This window comes from Erpetoichthys calabaricus, chromosome 1 (assembly GCF_900747795.2).
Source record: "Erpetoichthys calabaricus chromosome 1, fErpCal1.3, whole genome shotgun sequence".
Classification (NCBI taxonomy): Eukaryota; Metazoa; Chordata; class Cladistia; order Polypteriformes; family Polypteridae; genus Erpetoichthys; species Erpetoichthys calabaricus.
The window spans coordinates 288,138,850-288,166,614 of record NC_041394.2 but is presented as its reverse complement, the minus strand read 5'-3'; the positions used below and the strand labels follow the sequence as shown (position 1 = coordinate 288,166,614).

General features: G+C 39.7%; 1 protein-coding gene across 1 annotated transcript in view; it reads left to right on the top strand.

The window, feature by feature from the left end:
• Nucleotides 1-16,669, top strand: part of LOC114646736 (uncharacterized) — a 118,689-nt gene extending 102,020 nt beyond the window's left edge. Inside the window, exon 8 of the mRNA XM_028795061.2 lies at nucleotides 15,842-16,669. Coding sequence (XP_028650894.1) covers nucleotides 15,842-16,126 — 285 coding nt within the window. The 3' untranslated portion in view covers nucleotides 16,127-16,669. The remainder of the gene's footprint in view (nucleotides 1-15,841) is intronic.
• Nucleotides 16,670-27,765: the final 11,096 nt, after the last annotated feature.

Sequence of the window (27,765 nt, the reverse complement as noted above, 5' to 3'; positions counted from 1 at the left end):
AAAAAATGATCAGTTAACAATATGACAAATATCCACAGGGATAAAACCATTCAATTATCAATTTAACAGATATTCACAGTACTGTAAGGATATCAATTGCTTTTTAAACACAACAAGGGAATCAGCAGTGCAGATGGAAGTGGGCAGCTTATTCCTCCAACTAGGAGATACATATGAACAGAGTCTCGATTGAGATTTGATACCACACTGAGGTGGCATCACCAGATGCTGTTTACTGGCAGACCTTAGTGGGCAAAACTGAGCACCTCACCAATGTCTCCATTTACAGAGGTGCTGAGCCACTGACTATTCTGTAGACAAGTGTCAAGGATTTGAATATAGTGAAGAGAGAAGTAGCATGCACCCATCTTGGCCACTAGAAGATAGGCCGCTGATCCTTAGCTATCTGACTTCTTTTGATGCTCTTAGTCTTCACAAATAGAAATGTTCAGTATGTATAAGATGCAAAAGAAGAAGGTCTTTGAAGAAGTCACAGTGGGGAATTGAGTCATCAACCTTGTGACTTAGACACTAGTTGATTAGCCACTGCATGACATTGTAATGAATATTAAAGCTGTCCCCGTTACGATTACGGCGCTGACATCTAAGAGTGTAATTTGTGTGTCACCTTGTTCTGTAATTGAAATAGACTATTAAGCACACTTGTCCACTTATGAATTTGATAGCAGCAATAGAAATTGCAGAACAATCCAACTGTGATGTGATTAAATGGAAAACATCAGAAAAGTTGTGACAAGAACAACCCATTCAGACCAACAAGCTTTTCCATTCTGTTCATCTAAATTCTCCAAATTAACATCATGTCAAAGTCCCACTCTCCACCAAACTGCTTGGTAATTTATTCCAAGTGTCTATGGTATTTTGCACAAAGAAAACTTTCTAATATGTGTGCAAAATCTGTGCTTAACAAGTTTCTAACCATGTCCATGTGTCCTTGTTGCAGAATGTATTTTATAGTAACAACTGGGATCCACTGTAATAATTCCTTTCTTAATTTTAATCACTTCATTTATGTCACCTCTTTATCTCCATTTGCATAAACTGAAAAGGTTCAACTCCTTCAATCTGTCCTCATAGTTCATGTCTCTTGTCCCAAAATCAGTCTAACTGTTCTTCTCTGAACTTTCTCTAGTGCTGCCTGTGTCTTTTTGTGAAAAAATAATGACTTTTTTTCTGACATATAGTAAGAGCCCTAGGTTTTAAACTACTTCTGATGTCATTTGTCTGCATTTTTCATGGCAGGAACTTAATAACCATATACAACAAACATGAAAAACTTTTAAACAATATGAATGTGTGCAGTTGCTATGTAAACATAGATAAAATTCCGTTAATTTATAAGATTATAGGTTCATTTACTTCATTTATTCTATATCACAATATAATCATATTTTTTGAAATGCAGCAAGCTAGTGTTTAAACAAAAAATGTCAAGTTCTCTTTATATTTCAAAACATTCCAATATACATTAATAGATCATTTTTTAGAAATTAGATTCAACCATAACCTCATTTATTTGGAATTCAAAACATCCACGTATCTAAAGGGTGACCCTACAAAGACCTAAGGCAGCAAGGTGGCATGGCTCTACCTAACTTTCAATTTTATTACTGGGTAGCAAATATAGAAGCCTATAAAAACCTGGACATGGACAGAAATAGATGAACACACACAGGCTTGGTCCGCAATGGAAATAAAATCCTGCAGTACTTCTTTATATTCTTTGATTTGTAACCCAATAAATGCAAGTTATTGCCAATATACTAACAACTCAATTGTGCTTCACTCACTCAGAATATAGATAGATAGATAGATAGATAGATACTTTATTAATCCCAATGGGAAATTCACAATATGGAACCAATGGAGGAAGTATTTTAAGATAGAAAAGCTTTTATCTGTGGCACCTCTACACAAGAACCACCTTTTCCACCCTCTCAAACATATGCAGTTTTTAATGCCTGGAAAACATTTGGGATTAAATCACTTAGAGATCTGTACATAGACAACGTCTTTGCATCTTATGAACTATTACACTCCAAATTTAACTTTCCAGCAACACATTTCTTTCACTGCCTTCAAATTCAAAACTTTCTTAAACAAAGCCTTCCCAATTTTCCTCATCTCCCACCTCCCTTTATGACGGAAAAAATATTGCTTAGTCTCGAGGTCAGCATTTCCATAATATATAAAACTATTTTACAGTTTCTCCCTTTCAAAGATCCAAGAGAACAGTGGGAAAAGGATCTCTCACTCAACATCTCAGAAAAGGAGTGGAAGGTAGCAATGCACAGAATTCACTCAAAAGCATAGAATTATTCAAGTCAAAATTATATATCGAGCACATCTGTCTTGCTTAAAATTGTCCAAAATGTTTCCAGGGCAAGATTCAACCTGCAAACGCTGCAATCAAGTTCCGGCCTCACTGGTCCTTGGTGTCCCAATCCCTCCTAATCCCCTAACATCTGTGTTTGGTGTCCTTCCAGATGGGCTTAAAGTGGAGAAGGACAAACAAAATGTAATTGCCTTTACTACACTATTGGCACGTAGACTTATCTTGCTCAACTGGAAGAATCCAAACTCTCCTCTTTTAAGTCAGTGAGTAACTGATGTTCTATACTATTTGAAACTGGAAAAAATCTAATTCACACTTAGAGGATCTGTACAAAACCTTCTCAAAACCTGGCAGGATCTAATCAATAACATTTTAGTATAAGCATTTAAATTGAGGAAGCAGGTACTCTCTTCTCTTTTACTCCATTTATCTTCATTCATTTATTAATTTATGCTAATAAAGATGAGTGAATAGATAAAGTTTTACACTGCTGGCCTAGCTCTCTTTCTCAGGGGTGGGGGTTGATTTGTTCAGAACCTTTTTTTTTTGTAAAACTTGAGTCATGTGTATGGAATGTAATTTGATTTTAATAAAATCAATAAAATTGAAAAAAAATGTCAAGTTATCTGAAAGTGCTAAAATACTGGTATAATAAACTTTAACAAATTTACCTAGGTAATTTCTTTCTGAAAATGTTATAGCCTTCGCCCATTTTTGGTAACACTTATTCCCTTCTGAGGGGTAGGCAGTGGTCTGACATTCCATTAGAGGATATCATTATAGCACAAAAACAAAAAGCCATATTAAAGAATAGAAAGTCAATGAGCAAAATTGTAGCAATGAAAGGATGCAGAGCAGCTCAAATAAACATAAGCAGGTTGCCAACCATCTCTGAATACTCAACCTCCATTAACAAATAGAAAATTATAAAAAAAAATAGCTCCTGGCGGCCCAAGTCAGACTCAGTTAAAGTGCAGCATGAGACCCACACCACAGATCCCCCCACCCCCCACTCTCAACCATGCCACAACTGAGTACAATAACAGTCACATAAAACAAACCCATACCAAGTTATTTAAGTTTATAAGAGCTCAAAAGAAAGAAATAAAATACCTTTCTGATCTCATCTGTGGCAACACTTTTAACAAACAACAATAGAAAATGCACAAAACAGTTAGAAGGCCAGTTACCATTGTCTGTATTCTGTACTTAAACATTCTGTCTCTGAGGGAGATACAGTGCCATAGTGACAACTGCTGCTATCTCACAGCTCTCGGCAGCTGGTTTAAATCGCAAGCTTTTTGTGCTCATTCTTCCCATGATATTGTGGCTTTTTCTCTGGATACTCCAAAGATGTACATGTGATAATAATTGACCTACTATGGACAGCTAAGCAATGGGTCATCGTGGATTCCTAAATGGTGCAGGCTCCAGCCTTCATGGTCCTGAATGGAATGGTGCAGAAAATTGGTATGTGAAGGATTCTGTACAGGTTGAACTATTAAAATGACAATCAATAAGTACATACTTTTAGAAAATGGAAAGGTTTAGTAATGGTTTGACACTTGATGTTAAATTCTAAATGGAGTATAGTCGCAACTGAGATACAACTCAGGGACCTCCTTCAGTATTGGGGAAGCGGTGACTTACTGTAGATGCAAATTCCATAATGTGTTTATGTTAAAATTAGGACAAAACCATAATCACTAACCTCCCAGTTTAAGGAGTCACTTCAGAAACAGTGCCACCACAACTCTGTACTCTTCGTGGAATCATTCTATGGCCTGGCATGCAGAGGCTGACTGAGTGGCATCTGCCTGCCATGCATCCAGTACTGTGGCAGTCAGTAATGGACACCAGCTGAAAGGTGCACAGCTTGATGAAATGTTTTTTACCCACTTTAAGGCTAAACGTAGGACAGAGTTTAAAGGATACAGAAGCCCATTGCATTATTTGAAAGCTGCCTAGAAAGGAAACTTCAAATGAGGCATACTGTTCCGTCTAAAATACACAGTTCTCATAACATGGGGATTATTTTGAAACTCTGTATCCTTCAGACAAAAAGCCTCTAGATGCTACTATGGAGCTGCAAATCTGATACACGTGAAGGCAAAGCCGTCTGTTGCTAATTTTCACAGACATTATTTAAATCATCTGAGCAGCAGTTATTGAATAGCAATGAATTATATCTTCATTATTTATATTGACATATGAGAGCTATTTTCCCAAACTATCCAACATTTCATTATGAGAATTTAGACTGTAAGAAGGCTGGCAAGAACAAATGACCTTTGCTTAATATTTCGCTATGAGAATAAAAAGCACCAAATTAGAATTCAAATTAGCTCAAGTCACGTTTTAATTAATAAATGATTTTTACTTGTATTCAGAATAAGAGCGATTTTAATTGAGGCTTGATAGATACATCGAGTCTAATAAAATTCATTACTGCATCTGCAGAAATGACTTTGTTTTGTATATAGTCAACAAATAAAGTCTATAGTGCAGACCAATATTTTAATAATATGTTTTATGAAATATTTCCACTATTATTACTGAGGAAAGAAAAATAATTTTCTCTTGTAAGTAAACTCAATATATTGATGTCAGATTACTGTGATGTGGAAAACATATTCAGCTAGCATAACAGTGTGTTTGCTGTGGTTCAAAAATGTTTCCAAATATGTCAGGCAAGTGGCTCATCATTGCTACTGACATTGTTTATTTATTATCCATGTATCCATTTTTGGATCTGTTTTTTCCTTTACAGTGTCAGAAGAAGCCAGAGTATATCCTGGAAACATCGGGCACAAAGTCTTAAACACGGTCACGGACCATCTTATGTCACACATGTGCACAGACTCACACTCATGCATGTCCGGTCCGTTTAGAGTTGCCAAATAAAGTACCATGCACATCTTTGTGAAACTAGGGTACGCTATTGAGGAAGTGTCAAGACTGTGAAAATACCATATAGTCATTTCTCAACCCAATATTTAAACCCTTAATTTAAGATCTATTAAAACACCAATACTAACTACTGCACCACCATGCTCTCCTTCAGGTGGGCAAAACATTATAAACTGGGAACTGGTTATTCAGACTTGAAATATCACATCACTACGAGAGAAGGAGTTGTGTGGGAGACTGAAATATTTGGGTAAAATAAAGAATGGGTTAGTTTACCAATTTGCAAAATATCTTGCTAACTGGTGCCCACCAAATTCAAGAATTATACCACAGGATTATTATATGCATTTTTATTATCTGATGTTTTTTTTTTCTATTAAATGTTTCAATTTTGTTTAGAGTCTATGCAATTATAGTATGTAGTTTATGTATCCTTGATTTGTGCTACAATTTTGGCTTTACTTATTATCACCTTATTTTATTTTGATATTTTATGGGCAGGAATTTATTAGAATTTCTTGGGTTCTGCGTTTTATTTGGGAACATGTCTCAAATACACCTATCTAAATTATTCAGGGCGTGTGAAACTGGAGTCTTTAGAATGGACACCAGCCTACCAGGGGACACACTCAGTCACACCAACACTCACGTTCATTTGGAGAGGTTAAAGTTGCCAGCCTGCTCACTACCAACACGTTAAAAAGTAAGAGAAAACCTACAATCTACAAAATCCATGAAAAAACTGAACGGATCAGGATTTGAATTCAGATCCTTGAGGCTGAATTCTAGCTGCTGCACCACAATTACTATGATCTTTAAACACCATAAGCATTAGAAAACTGTAATAACGACAAAAACTATATGCATTTATATTTAAATATATACATATTACATGATATTTTGTCTTAAAGTTGCTCAAATTTTAAATGTGAAAAAATCCTTGCAACTATGTTGCCTAGCAATTAACTTCAAATTCAAAATTCTGTCAAATGGGAATTGTACCATAGAAAAATAAAGAGATGAATTGTTCAACTACAGACAACATACTAGTGCATAGGTCAGCGCTGCCCGTCACATCTATAAAAGGTCATTGTCTCAGAATTGGGGCCAGACACTGCATGTGGCATTTGCCACTTTCTCTCAGTGTTCCCATGGATGTTTCACAGGGTGTATTGGTTTCCTCCTAAAATCTAATGATGTGCATGCCAAGTGGATTGGTGGGTCTGAATTGGCCCAGCATGAGTGAGAAATGGTGTGTGTGTCTATGAGAATGTAGCCAGGGCTTCCATGATTTCCATGACTATTTTGATAACTGTGCTTGGAGAGTTAAGTAATAACTGAATATTTAACCTGTCATAACTATGAGAATGCAGTGGAAACTAGGACAAAAAAAAAACAGATCATTAAGTCCAGACATGCCATATTTGTTTATTCTTATTTTTTTCAGTTTAAACAAAATGAGTGCTCTCTATCCTTCTCTCTAATTAATAGAGCAGACATCTTTTAATAAAAACACAAGCCCTGGAGGCAAGTCATTTATAAAGTGTTCATCCTTAGGTAACAAAGAAGAGCCGCCTCTGGCATGAATTTTAGTTTCTTATGGCTAGCTACAACGCTTGCATCAATCCCTTGGACCTGGGTCATCGATAGTCATGAAACCGAGGATGGACTGGGCAATGAGCATACACACACACACACACACACACACACACACACACGCACAGAGGTAGGAATGGTGCAAAAAATGTACAATGCTTTTATTCCAAACAAAGTGTTCAAAAACAATAAAGTGCAGTGCAATACTCTCAATAATAAATAAATAAATATACCTGGATAAAAGCATTGTTGAAAACAGTTAATAAGTAATCGACTAATGGACAAAATCTTTAGGTGAAAAACGCAGTCAGGATCTGTATTTAAAATCCACTCTTGGACCATGGTGCATCCTGCCAAAAATGATGTCTCCTCTGCTTACCCCTTTTGGTTTCCTCAGCAAGAACCTCTTTCATCTGGCTTGTGTCCATGCCACTGTCCCTCAGCATCTACAAGGACACTGCGAGCCCTTCTCCTTTCTCCCACTGCCATCTCTCGGCCTTCAGCTGGAGCCCACTCACAACAATTGCAGCAGGAGACGACCCTGCCCCAGAGTGCCATTGCTGCACTCGGGCTAACATTTCCAATCGTCTGCATCCTCATTCAGCCATGATTCTACTCTTTCATGTCGTTCATTTAAGCTCCTGACTTTCTTTAGCTTTTGTTTCCCTCTTGTCTATCAGTGGTTCAGTGGGTACAGGTACTTAATTACACACCTCAGAGTGTTAATGAGGAAATCAGCCAAACTGCTGTGATATGTGGCCGGCCGTTCATCCCGGCCAATACCCCCAGGCCGCCAGGTGGAGCACTCCCTGCAGCATGGAGGTGCCCCAAATGCCAGCAGGGAATTCTGGATAATGCAGTTTTTATCCCCAACCCTGCTGGATGCTGTGGGGGCCACCGCTAGGGGACGGTGCAGGGAGGAACAAGGATTATTTGCCCTACGCCCCGAAAGTACATTCAAGTCACATGGACAGGAGGAATGACGTGCTTCCGGGGTGAAGAAGAAAGGATTTTTATCTGACCCGGAAGTGTTCCAGGTCACGTGGACAGAGAGGGTGAAACACTTCCGGGTCAAGGACTATAAAAAGGACTGTGAGAGACCAGAGCATTGAGCTGAGCTGGGTGGAAGGGTGGCAACGCGTCTGGGAGTGTGGAGGATTGTGATTAGTGTATTGTTTATTGATTTATTATATGAGTATTGTGGAGTGTAGGTGCTTTGTGCACTTTAATATTGTCCGAATAAATAATTATTGGACTTTTACCTGGTGTCTGAAGAGTGGTCAGAGGGTTCAAGGGGTCGAGAGGACCTCAAACTGTCACACTGCGCATGCTAAACGTTGGTTCTGCCAAAACCCCCCATCAACTCCCCCAGGGCCACTTGTCCATGCTACCATGTGCACCTATGTCCATCCTTACACTGAGTGAACTGTTTTTACTAAAATCTTGTGTACTGCCACTAAACTCTTAACTGGCATCACCACACTACCACACCCCTTCTCTTCCCTAGCTCTCTTTTATAGTTCTTTGGGACCATGGGTTGGTCACCTTTTCTCCAGTTTGCTCGAGCTGGGGCCCTCAAGGAACATCTGGTTTTCCTCTGGGATTTCTTCTTTATGTTACAGGATATTTGCACAGGGAAGCAGGTTGTAGCATGAAGATTTGAAAAATGTGAGGATTTAGAAAATATAATACATTACAGCAAGATGAAGTTAAGCAATTTACATTCATCACCTAGACTCTGATTTTAATGTGAAACTGAGAGCAACAGCTTTGTTGTAAATTCAGATATAGCAAAACACAGATGAAAAATTTTTGTATGAGAAAATCAGGAAGAAATAGATGTAAAATTTCCTGAATGATGTTCCTGTTTGCAATATAAAAAGTATAAAAATTACAGAGGACATGTAAACTGAAGCCAGCAATTCATTTCCACGGCTATAAATCAATGAACTCAGCCGTCCTTAATCTCCCAGGGCAGGATGCTTCCCTTTTCTAGGCCTCTTATCTCTGAACAAATTTATAATGGGGCCCAATCAGTGACAAGGTAGCATTACCGTAGCAATTTATCTGCCATTGACATTTTTTTATTGTGAGTTCTATCAGAGTCTGCTTTACATATCAAATAAGAACATCTTTCAAAGCTACACAAGATAACAAGATGGATTGCAAATATACACTAAAATAAATTACTGGGTATTATTGAAAAACTGAGGAACAACCTTAAACTGATTCTGACACTGAAGCAGAATGCATAAATGTAGCCTGCACTGCCTTAATGCTTCCGTAAGAGATAAAACTATCAACAAGCCTGTTGCAACAAAGCAGATGACAAAGGTTACATCAAATAATCTTTGGTCATTCTGTTTGATGGCTTCTTTTGAATGCCTCACCTGCTGTAGGCTGTAACAAGTATCTCTTTAGATTAGAAATTTATACCACTAGATAATTTAATGACATGAACAAGACATCCAGCACATTGCAGCTCATTGATTTCCTGTTCAGCCAGTGTGTTGAATTTCACAGCTCAACTTGGCAATTTCTTCCATTCATTATTAGCTCTTTCAATGGAGAGCCACTCAACAAAGGCAAATGCCGACCAGATGTTTGTGGAAAGTTCTATTTTTTCCGTAATGTGAGCATTTTTTACTCATAAAACATCCCCTAAACACCTTCTGTATTGCAGGTATTTGATATATGAAATGTGTTTGAGGGTGATTTTATTGGCACATAACTATTGCTAATGTCTCCACCTGTTAAGACTGTCAAGTGCTACAGTGTATTGTTAATACTTTCCTCACATTCATTATGAAACCACTTTATTACAATGGTGGATGAAGGGGTGAGCAACCTAACATATAAGCAAAAGGTACAAGGCTGGATCTCATCCTCAATAACACATACAATACAATAGCACATAAACACCATGGCAGTATACACAAGACAACTGGTCTAACAGCAAATCTTCAGCCTGTCGGAGAAAACCTAATCAACAACTGGATAGGCAATCTTGAATCACACAGAACAATTAACAATAGATCTTCAGCGCTGTGAGAGAATATGAATACTCACTGCAATGTTTCATAAACACAATACATTCTTCTGGGTTGACTAAAACAGCTCAAAATGTAGGATTATTTTTTCTCAATCTTTTGATCATGGCTACTACCGAAATACTTTTTGACATTCAACTTGTAGGTGGAAATTTTCTTTCATGTCTTGTAATTTGCCATCTTCTAAATATCCTGTTCTGCCTGATGAAAAAGAGACAATAAAATGTCATAGTCCAGGAAATTAAATATGCGAAAAGTAAAAAAAAACCACTCAAACTCAAATAAAAAACTTAAACAAAGTATAACGACTCAATGCAAGAAACAATAGTTTATGAGTGATGACCAGAAGAATATATACGCCAAGTCCATTAACAAAATCAGCCCTATCTTTTAGCAAGTCTAAAACAAAACCCAAAAATCGAAGTCAACAAAACTGAAACATTAAGTCTTTTGCCTGAGAAAACAAAACTAACACACTTGCAAAGTTTTTGAAAATTTTCTGTAATTTCTGATAACCAGGAAATGCAAATCTACTGTGTTGATGAAGCCATGCACTTTGCAATTCTGGTCATCCAAGCATAGCAACACTGCATCCAAGCAGGAAAGGTTGGTCAAATGAGATTGGTGAGCTGTATAAACTTGTTTTACTGTGCGAGAGCACGTCTGGATGTTGGGGGAAAAGACTACCATTTCAATTAAGAAGTGACAAATTTTATGGACATTGTGTGTTTCCTTTTGTCCAAGGAAAGGTAAAACACCATTCCATTTTGAGCAAGGTAAAACACCATTCCAAACGATAAATATCAGGATCTCAACCGGGTCACCCCTTTAAATAGGGTTGAAATTACAGCAAAATAAACAGGTGCTTGAATGCACTAAAACAAAAGAAAAAAAAATCATAGACTGAACTGCCTTCTCAATAACTTTAAGTAAGCTTGGTTGAGCTGTTTGGCTTTCGGTCAAGAGTTCTGTCCTGTGACTGAAGCAAGTCCAAAATGAGATGCCGCCATGCAGAAGCATCTTGGTTTTACAGTGCCCTGGACAGAAGGAGCAGTGCCCTCATTAGGCAGCTTCTGTAAGCTGTTGATGGAGAAAGATACGATACAGTTAGCAACAGCGCCCCCTCATGTCCTGGAGTGGTACTGCTTCCCTCTGATGAGCATGGAAGGTGACCGTTTCACTCACATGCGTGACAGGGTTCTGCTGTTTCTTTACTAGTCTATAGGAGTGGGTTTGTTTGAAATAGTCTGATATCTATGCATTGTACTTTCTGACACAGTAGAAATAATGCATTCGAGGTGATATAGTTCTTTAAAACACTATTATACTATACGTTTCTGTATACAAAAATCATTGATTCATGTAAGGGATTTTTATATACTTAATAAAGACATTAAATAAACATAATCTGAACTTGAAAAACAGCAGACAATGTCACACTGAATAAGAAAACACCATAGAGCATATGTAGAAATGTGACAATTGTGAGGCAACAGTCTTTCACCATGTCCTCCCTATTTATATTTGCATTTTTTCCACAGTTTTGAGTTATTTTTATGCATGACATTATGGATGCCTGGTTAAATATTCCAGGTGTAAGCACAATTCTTTTGCTGCTGGAATGTTTTTGGTTTACAAAAAAACAAAAGCAATTGAACATTTTTTTGTTTCTGTTTGTTTTGTTTTCTTACTTTAGTGATCTGTAGTACTAGGGTGTTGTACCGTGTTAGCCATCATTTTGCTTGGCTTTTCTTTACTTTAGTGAAAGAGGAAAGCTTTTAGTGAACACATGGTAAGACTATAAAAGAAGAGACTAGGCTTAAAAGAGAGATTACTGTATATCTTGTGGGAGATTGCCCGGACACAGACAGACGGACATCATTTTAAAAGTCCAACACACGTTTATTATAATATTTAAAGTGCACAAACCCAGTGCCGCAGCACCAATCACCACGACAGTCCAGGCAAAAACAATGCCTTTTCTTCAGACCACCTCCTTCTCTCTCCTTCCAGACCTCGTCCTCTTCCACCCAACTCCAGCCCTGAATGAAGGGAAGTGGCCCCTTTTATTATCCCCCGGATGTGCTCCAGGTGTGCTCCGGCAATCTTCCACCGACACGCTCCAGTGTGACAGAAGTGCCGGCTGCATCCCCGGAAGCACTCCGGGTGTCTCTGCTTCTCTTCCCCCCAGCACTTCCTGGTGTGGCGGAAGTGCTGAGGTCCAGAGCTGCCAAGGCATCTGGGCGCCCCCTGGCGGTGACCACGGGCCCCTACAGGGTGGAGCTTCAAAGCTTTGCACCCGTGGCCCCCAAAGCAACCAAGGCGGTTGCCCCCTCGTGGTCTGGAGGAGGCGTGAGCCCTCCTCCAGTCCTCTTGGGCGTCCCGGCTGGGTACCACCCCCAGCTGCGTGCCACAATCTTTATTGACTAAGCATAACACTGCCTTAGATGCAATGACTGTTGAAGAGACAGAATATTTATAAAAAGTATTTTTTATGGAGAAATTGTTTTTTCTTTGATTTAATGTTATAAAATGGCATTCATTTTTCAAGAATAGTCTTACTTTTATAATACCTTCTTGTATTCTGAAAAACAGCAGAACCAATACTTCCTAACATGTTGGCTTGAAGTCTGCTGGACGGAAGAGCATAATGGTTTATAATAATTCATACCAGAAAACAAACCTAGCCATGAGTTAGGCTCATTTTCATGTACATTCTAATAACCTTTGCCTTCAATCTTGAGGAATACAAGTTCAATGAAATTTTGGGGTGCAACCCATGTCACCCTGTTTAGTGAAACAAGTCGCAACAAAATAACTGGCGCATAATAGCGTAAAAAAGAAGAAAAAGTGAAGTTTGCTTAAGAGACAAAGGTCTGAAGAGTGATCAAGCTTCAGGTTGGAGCTACTGTATATCCGGCAGTCTGCTTGTCACTAAATAAGACGCCTCCTTCACGGCGCCTTCAGTAGGCGTCTTCTTGGAACTGTGGGTGGCAAAAGGGTAAGGAGTTCAGCAACAGCGCCCCCCTCATGTCTCGGGGTGGTAGTGCTTACCTTTTACAAGCCCAGAAAATGACCCTCAGATGCACATGCATGACACCTTGTTAAATAGTTTTTGCATTTTACATTAGCCACACAGTTCAAAAAATAAATTCTTGATGATTTTTACTTCACTGGGGTCTTGTTGTTTCCTGCCTTGTGCTCAGCACTCAATGAGCACATACTTCTCCATGCTGCAAAGGATAGGGATAATGGAGGGATCATTTTACTCGTTGTTTGTCCTTTGATTCCTCAGGTGTGTTCTGATTATGATATACAGTGCATCCGGAAAGTATTCACAGCGCATCACTTTTTCCACATTTTGTTATGTTACAGCCTTATTCCAAAATGGATTAAATTCATTTTTTTCCTCAGAATTCTACACACAACTCCCCATAATGACATTGTGAAAAAAGTTTACTTGAGGTTTTTGCAAATTTATTAAAAAAAAAAAAACTGAGAAATCACATGTACATAAGTATTCACAGCCTTTGCTCAATACTTTGTCGATGCACCTTTGGCAGCAATTACAGCCTCAAGTCTTGTTGAATATGATGCCACAAGCTTGGCACACCTTTCCTTGGCCAGTTTCGCCCATTCCTCCTTGCAGCACCTCTCAAGATCCATCAGGTTGGATGAGAAGCGTCGGTGCACAGTCATTTTAAGATCTCTCCAAAGATGTTTAATCGGATTCAAGTCTGGGCTCTGGCTGGGCCACTCAAGGATATTCACAGAGTTGTCCTGAAGCCACTCCTTTGATATTTTGGCTGTGTGCTTAGGGTTGTTGTCATGCTGAAAGATGAACCGTTGCCCCAGTCTGAGGTCAAGAGCGCTCTGGAGCAGGTTTTCATCCAGGATGTCTCTGTACATTGCTGCAGTCATCTTTCCCTTTATCCTGACTAGTCTCCCAGTCCCTGCCGCTGAAAAACATCCCCACAGCATGATGCTGCCACCACCATGCTTCACTGTAGGGATGGTATTGGCCTGATGATGAGCGGTGCTTGGTTTCCTCCAAACGTGACGCCTGGCATTCACACCAAAGAGTTCAATCTTTGTCTCATCAGACCAGAGAATTTTCTTTCTCATGGTCTGAGAGTCCTTCAGGTGCCTTTTGGCAAACTCCAGGCAGGCTGCCATGTGCCTTTTACTAAGGAGTGGTTTCCGTCTGGCCACTCTACCATACAGGCCTGATTGGTGGATCGCTGCAGAGATGGTTGTCCTTCTGGAAGGTTCTCCTCTCTCCACAGAGGACCTCTGGAGCTCTGACAGAGTGACCATTGGGTTCTTGGTCACCTCCCTGACTAAGGCCCTTCTTCCCCTGATTGCTCAGTTTAGATAGCCAGCCAGCTCTAGGAAGAGTCCTGGTGGTTTTGAACTTCTTCCACTTACGGATGATGGAGGCCACTGTGCTCATTGGGACCTTCAAAGCAGCAGAAATTTTTCTGTAACCTTCCCCAGATTTGTGCCTTGAAACAATCCTGTCTCGGAGGTCTACAAACAATTCCTTTGACTTCATGCTTGGTTTGTGCTCTGACATGAACTGTCAACTGTGGGACCTTATATAGACAGGTGTGTGCCTTTCCAAATCATGTCCAATCAACTGAATTTACCACAGGTGGACTCCAATTAAGCTGCAGAAACATCTCAAGGATGATCAGGGGAAACAGGATGCACCTGAGCTCAATTTTGAGCTTCATGGCAAAGGCTGTGAATACTTATGTACATGTGCTTTCTCAATTTTTTTATTTTTAATAAATTTGCAAAAATCTCAAGTAAACTTTTTTCACGCTGTTATTATGGGGTGTTGTGTGTAGAATTCTGAGGAAAAAAATGAATTTAATCCATTTTGGAATAAGGCTGTAACATAACAAAATGTGGAAAAAGTGATGCGTTGTGAATACTTTCCGGATGCACTGTATTTAAACCTGTAAAGCTTAGGGTCACATTAGTTATTATCTTAGCCTTTTTGCTCTAGGACAGTGCTCCTCAAACTTTGGCCAATGTCCTACCTGGTTGTTTGATTTGAAAATTATAGGACCTGAAAGTAATAGTCTTTAAGGATATGAAGACCACAAGTTCCTAAAAGGCCAGATCAAGTTACCCTTTCATCTATATATCTACTGTAGTACTATCCTCTCTTTTCCTTTCTGTGGTTCCCTCACTTTTTTGTGGAGAAACATACCCTTTAGGTTTTTTCAGGCCGCTAACAACAGTTCTTAGTCTCATTTCAAAAGCGTATCAAATTTTTTAAAGCGATATTCGGACGGGATTAGTTTTACACCAATAGAGACCCAATTTTTTTTATAATTTTGTTCAATTTATTAGGAGGGGAATGGAGCAGTGAGGATCTTCTAAAGTGTCTTAGTTTTGGATTAGGGGCCTTGGAAGAAAATAGTTTGAAAAGCACTGCTCTAGGAGACTTGGCTGGAATCCCAATAAGGTTGCTGTCTGAGTGGCGTTTGCTTTTGCTCAACATGTCGGCATGGGCTTTTTCTCTAACTGTTTGCACCTACATCCCAAAAATCAACATGCCCTGTAACAGACTGGTACACCATCTACCAATGCTTCCTGCCATAGACGTGCTGCTTCAAGTAAAGGCTCTGCCCTCCTGTAATCTCAATTTTAAATTAAAGAGGTTCTGTACATTGAAAGATGGATGTTAAAATAAACGTTGAGTAATATACAATATATTATTACACTATATAGAAATTCAGATAATTAAAAAAATAAATGATCAAAGTCACTTTGTACTGCCGATTCATAAGCACTATTTAAATGGAAATAATTAATGTAAACTGACACACTTATTTATGTGCTTTAACAAAGTGAAAATTATTCTGAGTGAATCTTTTAACTTGACTATGAAAAATATGTTTTCTTCTCTTTACAGATACCTCTTCCCAATACAAGACAGAATGCAGTTTTCCTAAATATGTTGCGAGAGCCACATAAAATGTATTCAGATAGTGAAAACTGCAACAACCATAAGACTAACTGTACGGACACAGAGAGAAGGTTAGGCTCAAAAAAAATAATAACTAAACCAAAGGCACAAATCATCAATGGCATTAATGAAGACAGTATCAAGAAACCATCAAGACCTCTTCTTCACTCTAACCAAGGAAACTACCTGAAAACTCTTATTTCCAAAGCTTCATATGACAATGTGCATTAAAAATGCTATTTATGGACAACTACGTGAAAAAATAATAAATGTTAACAGGTTTTATATTACAATATCAGATTATCCTTAGAGTGTTCAGATCAATGACATGTATATGTACTTTGTTTCACTTGAAAATCACAATGTATCATTTACCCAATGCATGATACATTGTTCTACCACTGTGACAGATATATTAATTAAGATAATGCACATGTAAGGAAAATAAATGATTTCAAAGGCTTACCATTGTGGGTTTTGCATATGCATTCCCTGTATTTCTCATCATGGTGTGATTCAAACCAATGCATTTTTCCCTCATTATATTTGGGCCGTATATGCTGTCCAATTCCACCGTCTCCAGTCTTTAATTCTGTTCTCATCAGTTCCTCTGTTACAACTGGTTGGTATTATAAGCCCACAGGAATCCTATGGGTTTAGTGGTGAAATGCAAGCAACAGATTTACAAAACATAGGCTGTCCACAGACATTAGATAGATAGATAGATAGATAGATAGATAGATAGATAGATAGATAGATAGATAGATAGATAGATAGATAGATAGATAGATAGATAGATAAATTCAATATAAGGATAATAGCTGAACTTAAGAAATATTGAGATATACAAGAATGTAATGGAATTAGACTTTTATTTAGGTGTATAATCTAATGAAGCAATTAGAGTAAATGTTAGACTTTGTGTAAACATTAGTTCAGCACTGTTATGTAAAATTAATTGTCTATAAATATGTGACTCTGTCTTTGCTCTGTGGCCATCCCTTAATAGAGTGCTGTGACTGGGTGCTCCCTCTTCATGAAGACAAAGACGCATGAAAAAGCTTCTTCCTGCCTGATTTCTGATTAAAAGGGGTCTTAAAAGCAACAGATTTTTTCTACAATAAATAGAACTTTATTTGTTCCCAGGGGAAAATTTGGGTTTTAACAGAAGCTCTTCATAAAAATACATACATACATACATACATACATACATACATACATACATACATACATACATACATACATACATTTACACACACTATGGTCTGAACACACATCAGAACAATTAAAAAGCAAGAAAATTAAAAAGAAAAAAAAACATCTGACTTGACTGTCAAAGTCACAGTGAGGTATTATGAAGGGAAAGTACCTTTGGTGTAAAGGAGCCCCAGTAGCATTTCTTGACATACTTCTGCTAAATAATTCATTGGCTGAAAGTCCTCAGTGTTAATGTGCCAGAGGAAGGATGTGCAGCTTTGTTCATTATTTTATTTTAATTCTCTCCTTTGCTACTACCTCCAGGGGGTCAATTGTGCATCCTATAACTGAGCCTGCCCTTTTAATTAGCTTATTGATTTGCTGGCCTCACTTGAAGTGATATTACCAGCACACCACAATGTAGAAAATTGCACTGGACATCACAAAGTTATAGAAGATGTGAAGGATGTCATTGAGAAAAGTTAACAAGTATCTTGCCTAGAAAGAAAAACTTAACAAATGGAAAGTGCAAGCCAAACATTTTTAGCAAGACATAGTGAAACACATAGTAAACAAGGTGAAATATACCGTTAACAGGATCATCCATTTGATTTGAGATGCACAGAAGACGACTCTCAATATACTGCTTGTGGCACAGTGGGATATCCTCGTTTACATTTCAGCCAAAATCCCAGAGATCTATTCATTTTATTGTCAAAAGTCTACACAAATCAACTTTTACTTTATCTGTTTGTGTTTCAGATGTAGTGATAAGACTCTGTATAAGTAATCAAAAAATGTGCTTGCTAACACAATGGGCATTTGAAAGTATATACAGGCAAAGGATAATAACAAACATCATAAATTTAGCTTGGTTTGATTGTGTTCTCTCCTGAATTCTGTTTCCTTAATTCCTATCTAAAGATTTTCCCAGGTAAACCTTACACCTTTAGGACAAGCTTTTAAATGTTGTAAGAATTTCAGCTAACTAAGTAGGTTTTATCCAGTATTATTATTATTTTATCCAGAGTTTCTCAGTGATTACACTTTAATTTCTTCCCAGCCCACCTGAACAGACTTAATCCAACACACAGCTCTTCTGTAAGGATTTAAATGTTTGTTTTATATACACTGAAACTGCCAATGTAAATAATGGAATTAACGGGAAGTTAGCTTACTCTTCCTATTGAATTTGGGAGGAGAAGCTTTTAACAACTAAAGGCTTATCCTTCACACAGAATATTGCTTATAATTATAGCATTAATGATAAACAGAATACATTTGCTTACTTTACCCCATATCCAAAGTTACAAACATACAGTTCTTGGTAACGAATAAACTGTGCGTGTCTGATTGTCTTTCTTCTCAGGAAGAAGTGATACTTTGTCCTGATTCCTTTCACATAGGTCTCTCTTGCTTGTGCACCTTGCTGTCTTTTCGTGAAGCTGGATTCAACGTGGCACCCACTTTTAATTATATTTCAGATATTCTACTGCTCTTTCAGCCTAGCATCAAGTATGGAGAAGAAGGGTCACTCCAGCCTTTGTTACCACCATACTTAAGCAATAGGGGTCCTGCTATACAGCAGATGTTAAAGCAAGGTATGTAGTGGGGATACAGCACCGATCTAATGCTTATTGTTTTTCCAGGCAGAGAAAAGCAGAGAATTTTTTTTTAATAGAGATAAGGTAAACAAAAATTCATGGTCAGTAATACCAAAATGTCATAAAGGATACTACAACTGAGTTGAAAACTCAAAAGTAATGTGACCTGAATATTCTAACACTCTTGAGACTCATTTTATTTTGGGAAAACAAAATCTTGTAAGCCAGGAAGAGCACACTATTGTAACAACACGCATGTTTCTGGCATCAGATGATGGTGAATGGAATGCATTGCCATCAAATAAAATGGTCACCAAACTAAAAAAAAGAATAGCAAATTGGCAGTGACCTCAAGACACACAATGGCAACCATTTTATTTCTAATGAAAGGAAAGCATAAATCACCAAATTCCTCTAAATCATTAGACTACCAATGGGTTACAAAAGAAGCAGCAGACAATTTGCCATTGATTTTTAGGCTGCACATTAGTCCAACCTTTTGGCTGCTAATTGGTGCAAAGTTTTGTCTATCAAGGTTGGCAAATGTTAACTTACGGCCTTTGTTCAGACAGTATGTTAAACACTGTGACACAGTGACATCTCTGAACGTCATTTACTGGCAATTGATTAGTCGTATTAAATTGTGGATTTAGAAAGTGCACTCCAAAGAGATGCCCACTATAGAATCTATGAAACATGCACTTTAGCCGGACTGAGTTTGATGTTAAATGTCAATGAAGAAAGGATGCCATTGTAGAAGAAGAATGTTCTCCTCAGCACCATGTATTTTGTGTGTTTAGTAAATTAGAATCTTTATAATAACTATTTTGTAACTTGCCAGTGAGAGACGCTTTGGCTTATGAACTAACAAAAATATATTATTCCAGGGTTCAGGAGAAATGGTGTCCACATGAATAAAATGTAAGCTGTTTCTTGTTTTTTCCTTTCTCAGAGTGAATGTTTCAGGGACAAGGTCACAAGGCTGCAGAACTGCACATGTAGTTTATGCAAAGGCGTCTCTCCTGTGCTAAGCTTTGAAAACACAGATAATGCTTAGCTCAACAGACATATTGTTTAACTTTACTGTTTTGATAAGGATGTTCTTTCTGTCTTATTAATCATGAGATGCTGAAGTATAAAAAACCCCTCCTGGCTTTTGATCAGGGTTCAATTGAGCTTTGCGGCTATAGGTTATACTCTTTTGAATCTCTACTTACTGCGACTCCAAATAAATAAATAAACAAGAATTGAGAAAATATTATCTGTCTGCTTTTCAGTGTGCATTTTTTCGTCCACAGTTTTGGCGCCCGAACGTGGGGCAGGTGACGGGCAGACGACTCCCTGGGCGGGTTCGTCCAAGTGGACCGATTTCCGGGATCGAGGACCAGCTCCGGTAAAAGTTAGGACTGGCCAACCTTGGGCGCTTTCCTGCGTGGGGAGTCGCTGACCTCCTCCTGACCGAAACGAAAAGCAACTGGACGGGATTTTTCCAGGCAGGCAGAAGGAGTCGCGGTGAGTAGATTCGGGGGATTCCCGTTGGTTTGACTGGTGTGCTGGAAGAAATAGAAGTATACGGGGGAATAATAAAAGAGAATAAAAAATAAAAAGCATGCTAAAAGAATAGAGAATTATACCGTATCGACCTAGAAGGGTTCTAGGGATTCATAGAGAGCGACGGCACAGTGTGAATGCTAGTAAGTCATCCCTTAAGAATTCGAGTAGAAAGGACCGAGTGGCACGTTCCTATATTAAGAGGAATAGGGGTGAAAGGGGCAGTTAGAGTACGTGTGAAATTTGAAGAGGGGAGGTTGATTTCCACTTGTCAACTGGTTGATTCCGGGGACGACAAGTGGAACGAGAAATAATCGGGGTTTGGGTTGCTCTCTATTGAAGGCCTGCCGCTTACTATGGGAAATTGTAATGGCACGCCAGTCAAACAGGTCCCCCAGGGTCCTCAAAACCTAATGTTAGAAGGGTTATTTTCAGAGAATCACCAGGCTCCTAGTACACCGTCGGGATTGAAAGGCGGGTCCCCTAAACAGTTAATAGAGAAGCAGACTGGGTTGGATTTTAAAAGGCATGTAAGAAGTGGAATAAGCAGAGGCGTAACAACCTGCTGGCTGCTGAAGTCAAAACACAAAAAAGACAAGGAAGAATTATTGCTAGCGTTGCAGAAAGTGAAGATAGAGACAGCGCCCAAGCCTGAAAGTAAAAGCAAGACCCCCTATGCCCCGTAATCTGTCCACCCCCTCCTTACCAAAACTCCCCCGCTTCCACCTCCTGCACCCTCTTCTCCAACAACACCCCTGTTAACAGACGAACCGTCTGGAGCAGGTTTTTACGATGAACAATATCATTATGACCCATCCTCACATATTGACCCTGAGGAAGATAATTCAGATCATTCACAAGGTGCTACTGGGTTGCAATGGCAGAAATTAAAAGAGTCATCTGTCTCCCAGCGCACGAGCAGTCGGTGGACTGCAATTTGTGGAGCTGTTACAGCAGCTGGATAACATGTATGAAACAAATGCTGCAGAGTGGACACAGGTGCTCCGTCGACAGCTGAGCACCGCATGGGCAACTGTAAATCACGGTGATCATAACGGTGTCCCTTGGCGTTGGAATGAAGGTCCTTTCCTTGCCCAGTGAGAGCCTTTGAAAGGAGCCCTGGCAGAAAAATATAAAAAAGGGCACAAACTGGTCACTAATTTCAGCCGGCTCACCGATTGCAAGATCTGATGGCTAATCACTCTGGGCTAGACAATACAAACGATAGAACTCGTGCTGCAGTGCCTCCTTTCATCTTGAGACTGAGAAGTGACATTCAAAGCAAAGTCTGCACGTCCTGCAAAAGGCTGGAAGACCGCAACGTTCGAGGAAGACAAGCATCATGCAGAGCATGCTGACAGTCAGACTAAATTAAAAGAGTCAGACACACAGACCAAACTTTTGGCTGCACAAATAAATTACTATACTGGAAGAACTGATCTGGCTAGAGGGAGAGGACGCGGAAAATTCTTTGGAGGTCGAGGGCGAGGGCACAGAAAAGGACGCGGGTTCCATTTATCAAACCCTAATAATCCTTTTGCTCAGATGCCTAACCCTTCGGAGCAGAGGAGCAGACGCCAGCGTCATATGCCTGCCGCTGCTGCGGTGAACTTGGACATTTCAGACGCAACTGCCCACACAAGCGCCTCCGTCACCCCCCTCTCCCTGAGCCTAATGACATTCCTTGGTCCTAAGAAATATCAGGGACCCCAGCCACTTTTTCCAGTTTCCTTTGCTTACTCGTCATGCTGAAACTGATCTTTTATTGACTTTAATGGCAAAGAAACTGCCTTTGAAATGGACACAGGAGCCATGCGCTGAAGGAGGTTCCTGTGCAATTACAGCTCAGCATTAACAGTTTCATTATTGACTCGTTCCTTTCTGTTAAATCATTTGTGTCCTGTGAAACTGCTGGGATGGGATCTTATGACTTAATTGTCAGTCTCAATTTTCTTTAACTGAACAAGGATTTTTGCTGCTCCATTCCTAAGCTCCTGTGCCACACTTCACACCCCAAGCCCTCTTTTACAGCCTGGACCCTGAACATCTCTCCGCACACCTTCCTCTTGAAAGCCCTTCATTCTTTCCCCTCATGCCTATTTTCCTCACTTACAAGTCCCGGACACCCTGCCTTATACTGCCCAGTATTTCCCTACTGAAGTGGACACACCTTGGTTAGAATCTTTTCTTTCCTCCAGCACATGCCCTGAAACTTTGCACATTCCATGTATTTTTGTTGTCTACTAAAGCAGTTGCTTCAGTGCACCTCACATATTCACAAAGCGTTTTCTGTTTAGGAGATTCGGTTCCCCATGTTTCCTTAGCACTGTGGTCCCAAGGGAAAAATTGATTATGGAAGGATAGCACACTGAGCCACTGGTGATTTTCTCAAAATCTTCCTTCCGCCCGTACCATGTCCAGGATCCTCTGTCTCCAGAGGCAGAGGCTGGCATCGCCGCCGTACATTCTGATCTCGTGAGGCGAGGAGCGATTATTCCAATTACATACTTTCCAGTCAACTCCCCCATTTTTTCCTGTAAAAAAGGCTGACGGGTCCTGCCGTTTTGTTCCAGACCTATGAAAAGTTAACTCTGTGGTTTTTTTTTCCTAGAACACCTATTGTTCCTAATCCATCCACTATTCTTTCCACGATACCCCCGTCCGCCCGGTACTTCTCTGTTCTTGACCTTGCTAACGCTTTCTTTTCCATTTCCCGTGCACCCTGATTCTCAATTCTGGGTTGCTTTTACCTTTCAAAACCGCCGATGGACCTGGACCGTCATGCCTCAGGGATATACTGAAGCCCCTTGTGTTTATGGTTTTGGCCAGAAAAAGATAATAAATTGATACAGTATATAGATAAGAAAAAAGAAAAGAAAAATAAATAAACAACAAGTGCACATGATACTCAGAAAATTGCTATTCTTTTTAGGTGAAAATGGCCATAACAAAGTGTCGAAAAAAAAAAAAAGAAAAGAGAAAAAAGAAAAAACTGCAGTTACTTCAAGCTATCGTTAAATATTTAGGTCATGACATTTCTTGCGATACAAGAGCTCTCTCTAGCGGCCGTTTAACCATCATTCAAAACCTTCCAAGACCGGTCACAAAACAACAGGTTAAGTCAGCATATTTCTCTGTGGCTGCATAGCTTTTGGTGGGAATGTTTTCTTGTTGTGGAGTTGTGCTGTGTGTTTCCAGAGATGGATTATTTTTGTTTACAGTTGGCATTTGGGTCGCCACGGAAATTAGTGTTTCCTTGTTGTCGCTGACCCAGTTCCGCCTCAGACTTTTCCATGATCTGGAGGCTAGCATGTATGGCACCACGGTGAGATGAATTCCTAATTTAAAAGTAGTACCAGCTTGCGGCCTGAGAAGTTGTTTGATTGTAAGTTTTTCAGGAGGAGCACAGCCTTTACAAAATCTAGCTAACACTGCCATCTGGCTACATGCAGTGGTATAGCAGGCTGACAAGGCTCTATGTGATTAAAATAAATAATAATAAAAATGCATTACTCTCACTGACTATATTCTCGTCCATTCACTGTGTTCGTGGACGAAAAAGGGGGGATTAATGAATGCAGTTTTAACGCAACCACATACAGACAAACAAAGTGCTCATGAGCCCCCTAACAGTAAAGGTACCTCACACCGTTCATTCTATTTTAGTAGAGGATTTAAGACCAGCGCTGGCAAACCGATCCAACATCAAAAACTTATTGAATCCCTCTTAGAAGCTATAACTAAACCATCAAAGTTAGCGATCGTTAAATGTCAAGCTCACATAGGAAAACAAGATCCTGTCAGCAAAGGAAACGAATTAGCTGATCACTTTGCTAAACAGGCTGCATAAAATAACACACCAATCTCTTTATTCCAACAGAGAAATAACCAGGACCCTGATAATCAACTTGTTTCTTTACAGAGTGTAGCCACGGACAGAGAAAAAAAAAAAAAAATGGTCCAAAGAAGGGTCCCTCTCTGATGGAGTCTGGACCCATAGGCAAACTAACAAACCTTTCCTCCCAAAGGCTTCTTTCCCAGGTATGGCAAAAATCGCTCATGGTCTAGACCATGCTGGAAGGGACGCTGCAGGCTTTTCTACATATGCAGAGCAGTTCTGCAGATGCTGTGCATTATGCCAAAAGTCTAATGTAGGAAAGGGCACCCAGGTAAGTCCAGGTAAGTCCCGCCGTTACACCTAATCCAATGGGTCCGTTTGAACACCTCCAAATGGATTTCATTGAACTAACTCCGTCTAAAGGTTACCGTTATTGTCTAGTAATTGTTGATGTGTTCTCCCGATGGGTGGAAGCTTTTCCTTCTAAACACGCTGATGCTAAAACTGTAGCCTAAGCTTTAATCAAAGAAATTATTCCTAGGTGGGGCATACCACAGAAATTGCAAACTGATAATGGCACCCTAAAATCTAAATTAGCAAAAAAATCTGTGAGCAGACAAATTTATCCTGGCCAGACACTTTGCCTCTGGCCTTAATGAGATTGAGGGCAAGAACACACCGGCAATTAGGACTGTCGCCGTTTGAAATTCTGACCGGACACCCATGCCTGTGGGCATGGTTATGCGAAATGTTAACCTGCATACTGTGGACAATGATCTTCTCTCTTGTCTTACAGGTCTCCGAGCTTCTCTGAAAGAAGTCCACGAGCAGGTTAACCAGGCCTGGAGGACTAATCTTCCATCTAAAGACACGCCGATTCCCTTAGGCACTTGGATCCTCGTCCATGACACTCGGAGGAAACATTGGCATCAGCCGAGGTGGAGAGGACCGTTCCAAGTTCTTCTGTCCACACCACATGCAGTGAAAATGGAAGGATTGCCCGCCTGGATTCACGCCTCACATTGCAAGAGATGGCACCCTTGATTGCTGTGCTACTGTGCTTTCTTTTCCCTTGTCTACTGCCCTGGTCACCTTGACTTTCCCGTTAGGAATCACCACATCAGTGCAGGTTGATTTCTGCTCTATTATCAACTGTGGGACTGGTCGACAAGCCCAGTGGACCTGGTCTGACAAATACGTGTGTATGACTGTTTCAAGGTATTATTGGGGAAGTAACTGCGACACCTGGCAATGGGTTTTTGCTAACACTGGAACTGAGGACTGGGGTTCTCAACCTTTTGAGGCCCAAAAATACGGTTTGAAAAATCGATTTTCTATCATAAAAGGACATGCTTCTCATAAATGTGTTGACAACCATTGTAACCCCTTGATCATCATTTTGAAGAACTCCTCTTTACATGACTCAGGAACCTATATATTAGGGGCATATGTATCTGGAACAGACCCTTTAGGGAGATTTCTAATTAAGATTGACAATCCTGTTACTAACACCTCTCATTCTCCTGCACACACACCCGTCTCCCCAACTTCTGGTTCAGACTTTTCTTCTGTTAAGATTATGAATATTTCCACCCTCTCATCCACTTTTTCAATTGAAACTGGCTATGGCGATCAGAACCGTTGGTTACAGTGGGTATTATATTTGGCTAAGTAAGTAAATGAATCTGATTGCTACGCCTGTGCTATGACCAGGCCACATTTGGCTACCATCCCTTTCCCTCTTTCTAATATTTACCCTGTTGGTCTTCCTTGTCTCCTTGCCCTTTTTACCTCTCCGTCCACACCAAAAGACTCTAACTGCATTACACTTTCTCTCCTCTTTCCCCCCCACTCCTCATATGACTCCCCCGATGTTCCAGTCTCATGAAGGCAATTATACCTGCTTCTCTAGTAATTATAGTTCCCCCTTCCGAAGTACTAATGTTGGTCATATCCCTTCTTCCTTCTGTTCCCAGACTTTCCAGGTTAACTCCACCTCATTTAATTCTACATTATCACTTTTCCTGTTGACACAGTCCACTCCGCGTGCTGATGTTTGGTGGATGTGCAGTACATTAAAATTACTTGATATTCTTCCACCTGTTTGGACTGGCACATGCACATTAACCCAACTTGTTATGCCATTCCACCTCCTCCCTTTGAATTCTCCTCGCATGTCGTCCAGCTCTGGCCGACGTCGTCGACCCCGCTCTGCTGACCCCTCCACATTCTCTCTTCACGGCCCTGGCATTTACTTTGATTCCATTGGTGTCCCTTGTGGAGTCCTTGATAAATTTCAAGCGCGAGATCAAGTTGCTGCCGGATTTGAGTCTATTTTCCCCCAAGTTACAATAAATAAAAATGTAGATTGGATTAATTACTTATATTACAACCAACAGCGTTTCCTGAATTTTACTAAAGAGGCTGTTGAAGGGATACATGAACAGGTTGATAGAACATCTCTTATGACTTGGCAAAATTGATTAGCATTAGATATGCTCCTTGCTGAAAAGGGGGGTGTATGTGCTATGTTTGGTGATGTGTGCTGCACTTGCATCCCTAATAATACGGCTGCCGATGGATCAATCACCGTGCTTTGCCAGGTTTAACTGCCCTTTCAAATAAATTAGCTACCACTTCTGGCATTTCTAGCCCCTGGGGCTGATGGCTCAGGTCAGTTTTTATTTCACTGGCCGTTGCTTTTATCATTCTGTTGCTTGTGGCCTGCTGTATAGTCCCCCTCATTAGATATATTGTGTCCCAGTATTTCACTGCCTCCGTGGCCAAGGCTTATATGTTACACGAAGAATGCATGCTTCCCATTTCTTCCTCCTTTCCTTCCATTCCTTCCCCTTCTCCTACTCTCTCCCTTGTTACTCCTATGTCACCCATATTTTTGTTGGTTCAAAAAGGGGGGAATGTAGAAGAAGAATGTTCTCCTCAGCACCATGTATTTTGTGTGTTTAGTAAATTAGAATCTTTATAATAACTATTTTGTAACTTGCCAGTGAGAGACGCTTTGGCTTATGAACTAACAAAAATATATTATTCCAGGGTTCAGGAGAAATGGTGTCCACATGAATAAAATGTAAGCTGTTTCTTGTTTTTTCCTTTCTCAGAGTGAATGTTTCAGGGACAAGGTCACAAGGCTGCAGAACTGCACATGTAGTTTATGCAAAGGCGTCTCTCCTGTGCTAAGCTTTGAAAACACAGATAATGCTTAGCTCAACAGACATATTGTTTAACTTTACTGTTTTGATAAGGATGTTCTTTCTGTCTTATTAATCATGAGATGCTGAAGTATAAAAAACCCCTCCTGGCTTTTGATCAGGGTTCAATTGAGCTTTGCGGCTATAGGTTATACTCTTTTGAATCTCTACTTACTGCGACTCCAAATAAATAAATAAACAAGAATTGAGAAAATATTATCTGTCTGCTTTTCAGTGTGCATTTTTTCGTCCACACCATGCTTTGGAAAAGTTTGTTCTACAGAATCAACAGTTCACAGTTGTCATCAGACGTTTACATGCACTCATCATGGACATGAATGTCATGGTAACTGTAGGCTTTGAATGATTTCTTTGAACTGTTCCTTTTCTGGAGTGGAATGATTATACAATATACATTGTTAATGACTCTAAAAAACAAGAATTCGGTGCATAAGTTAAAATTTATTTTGG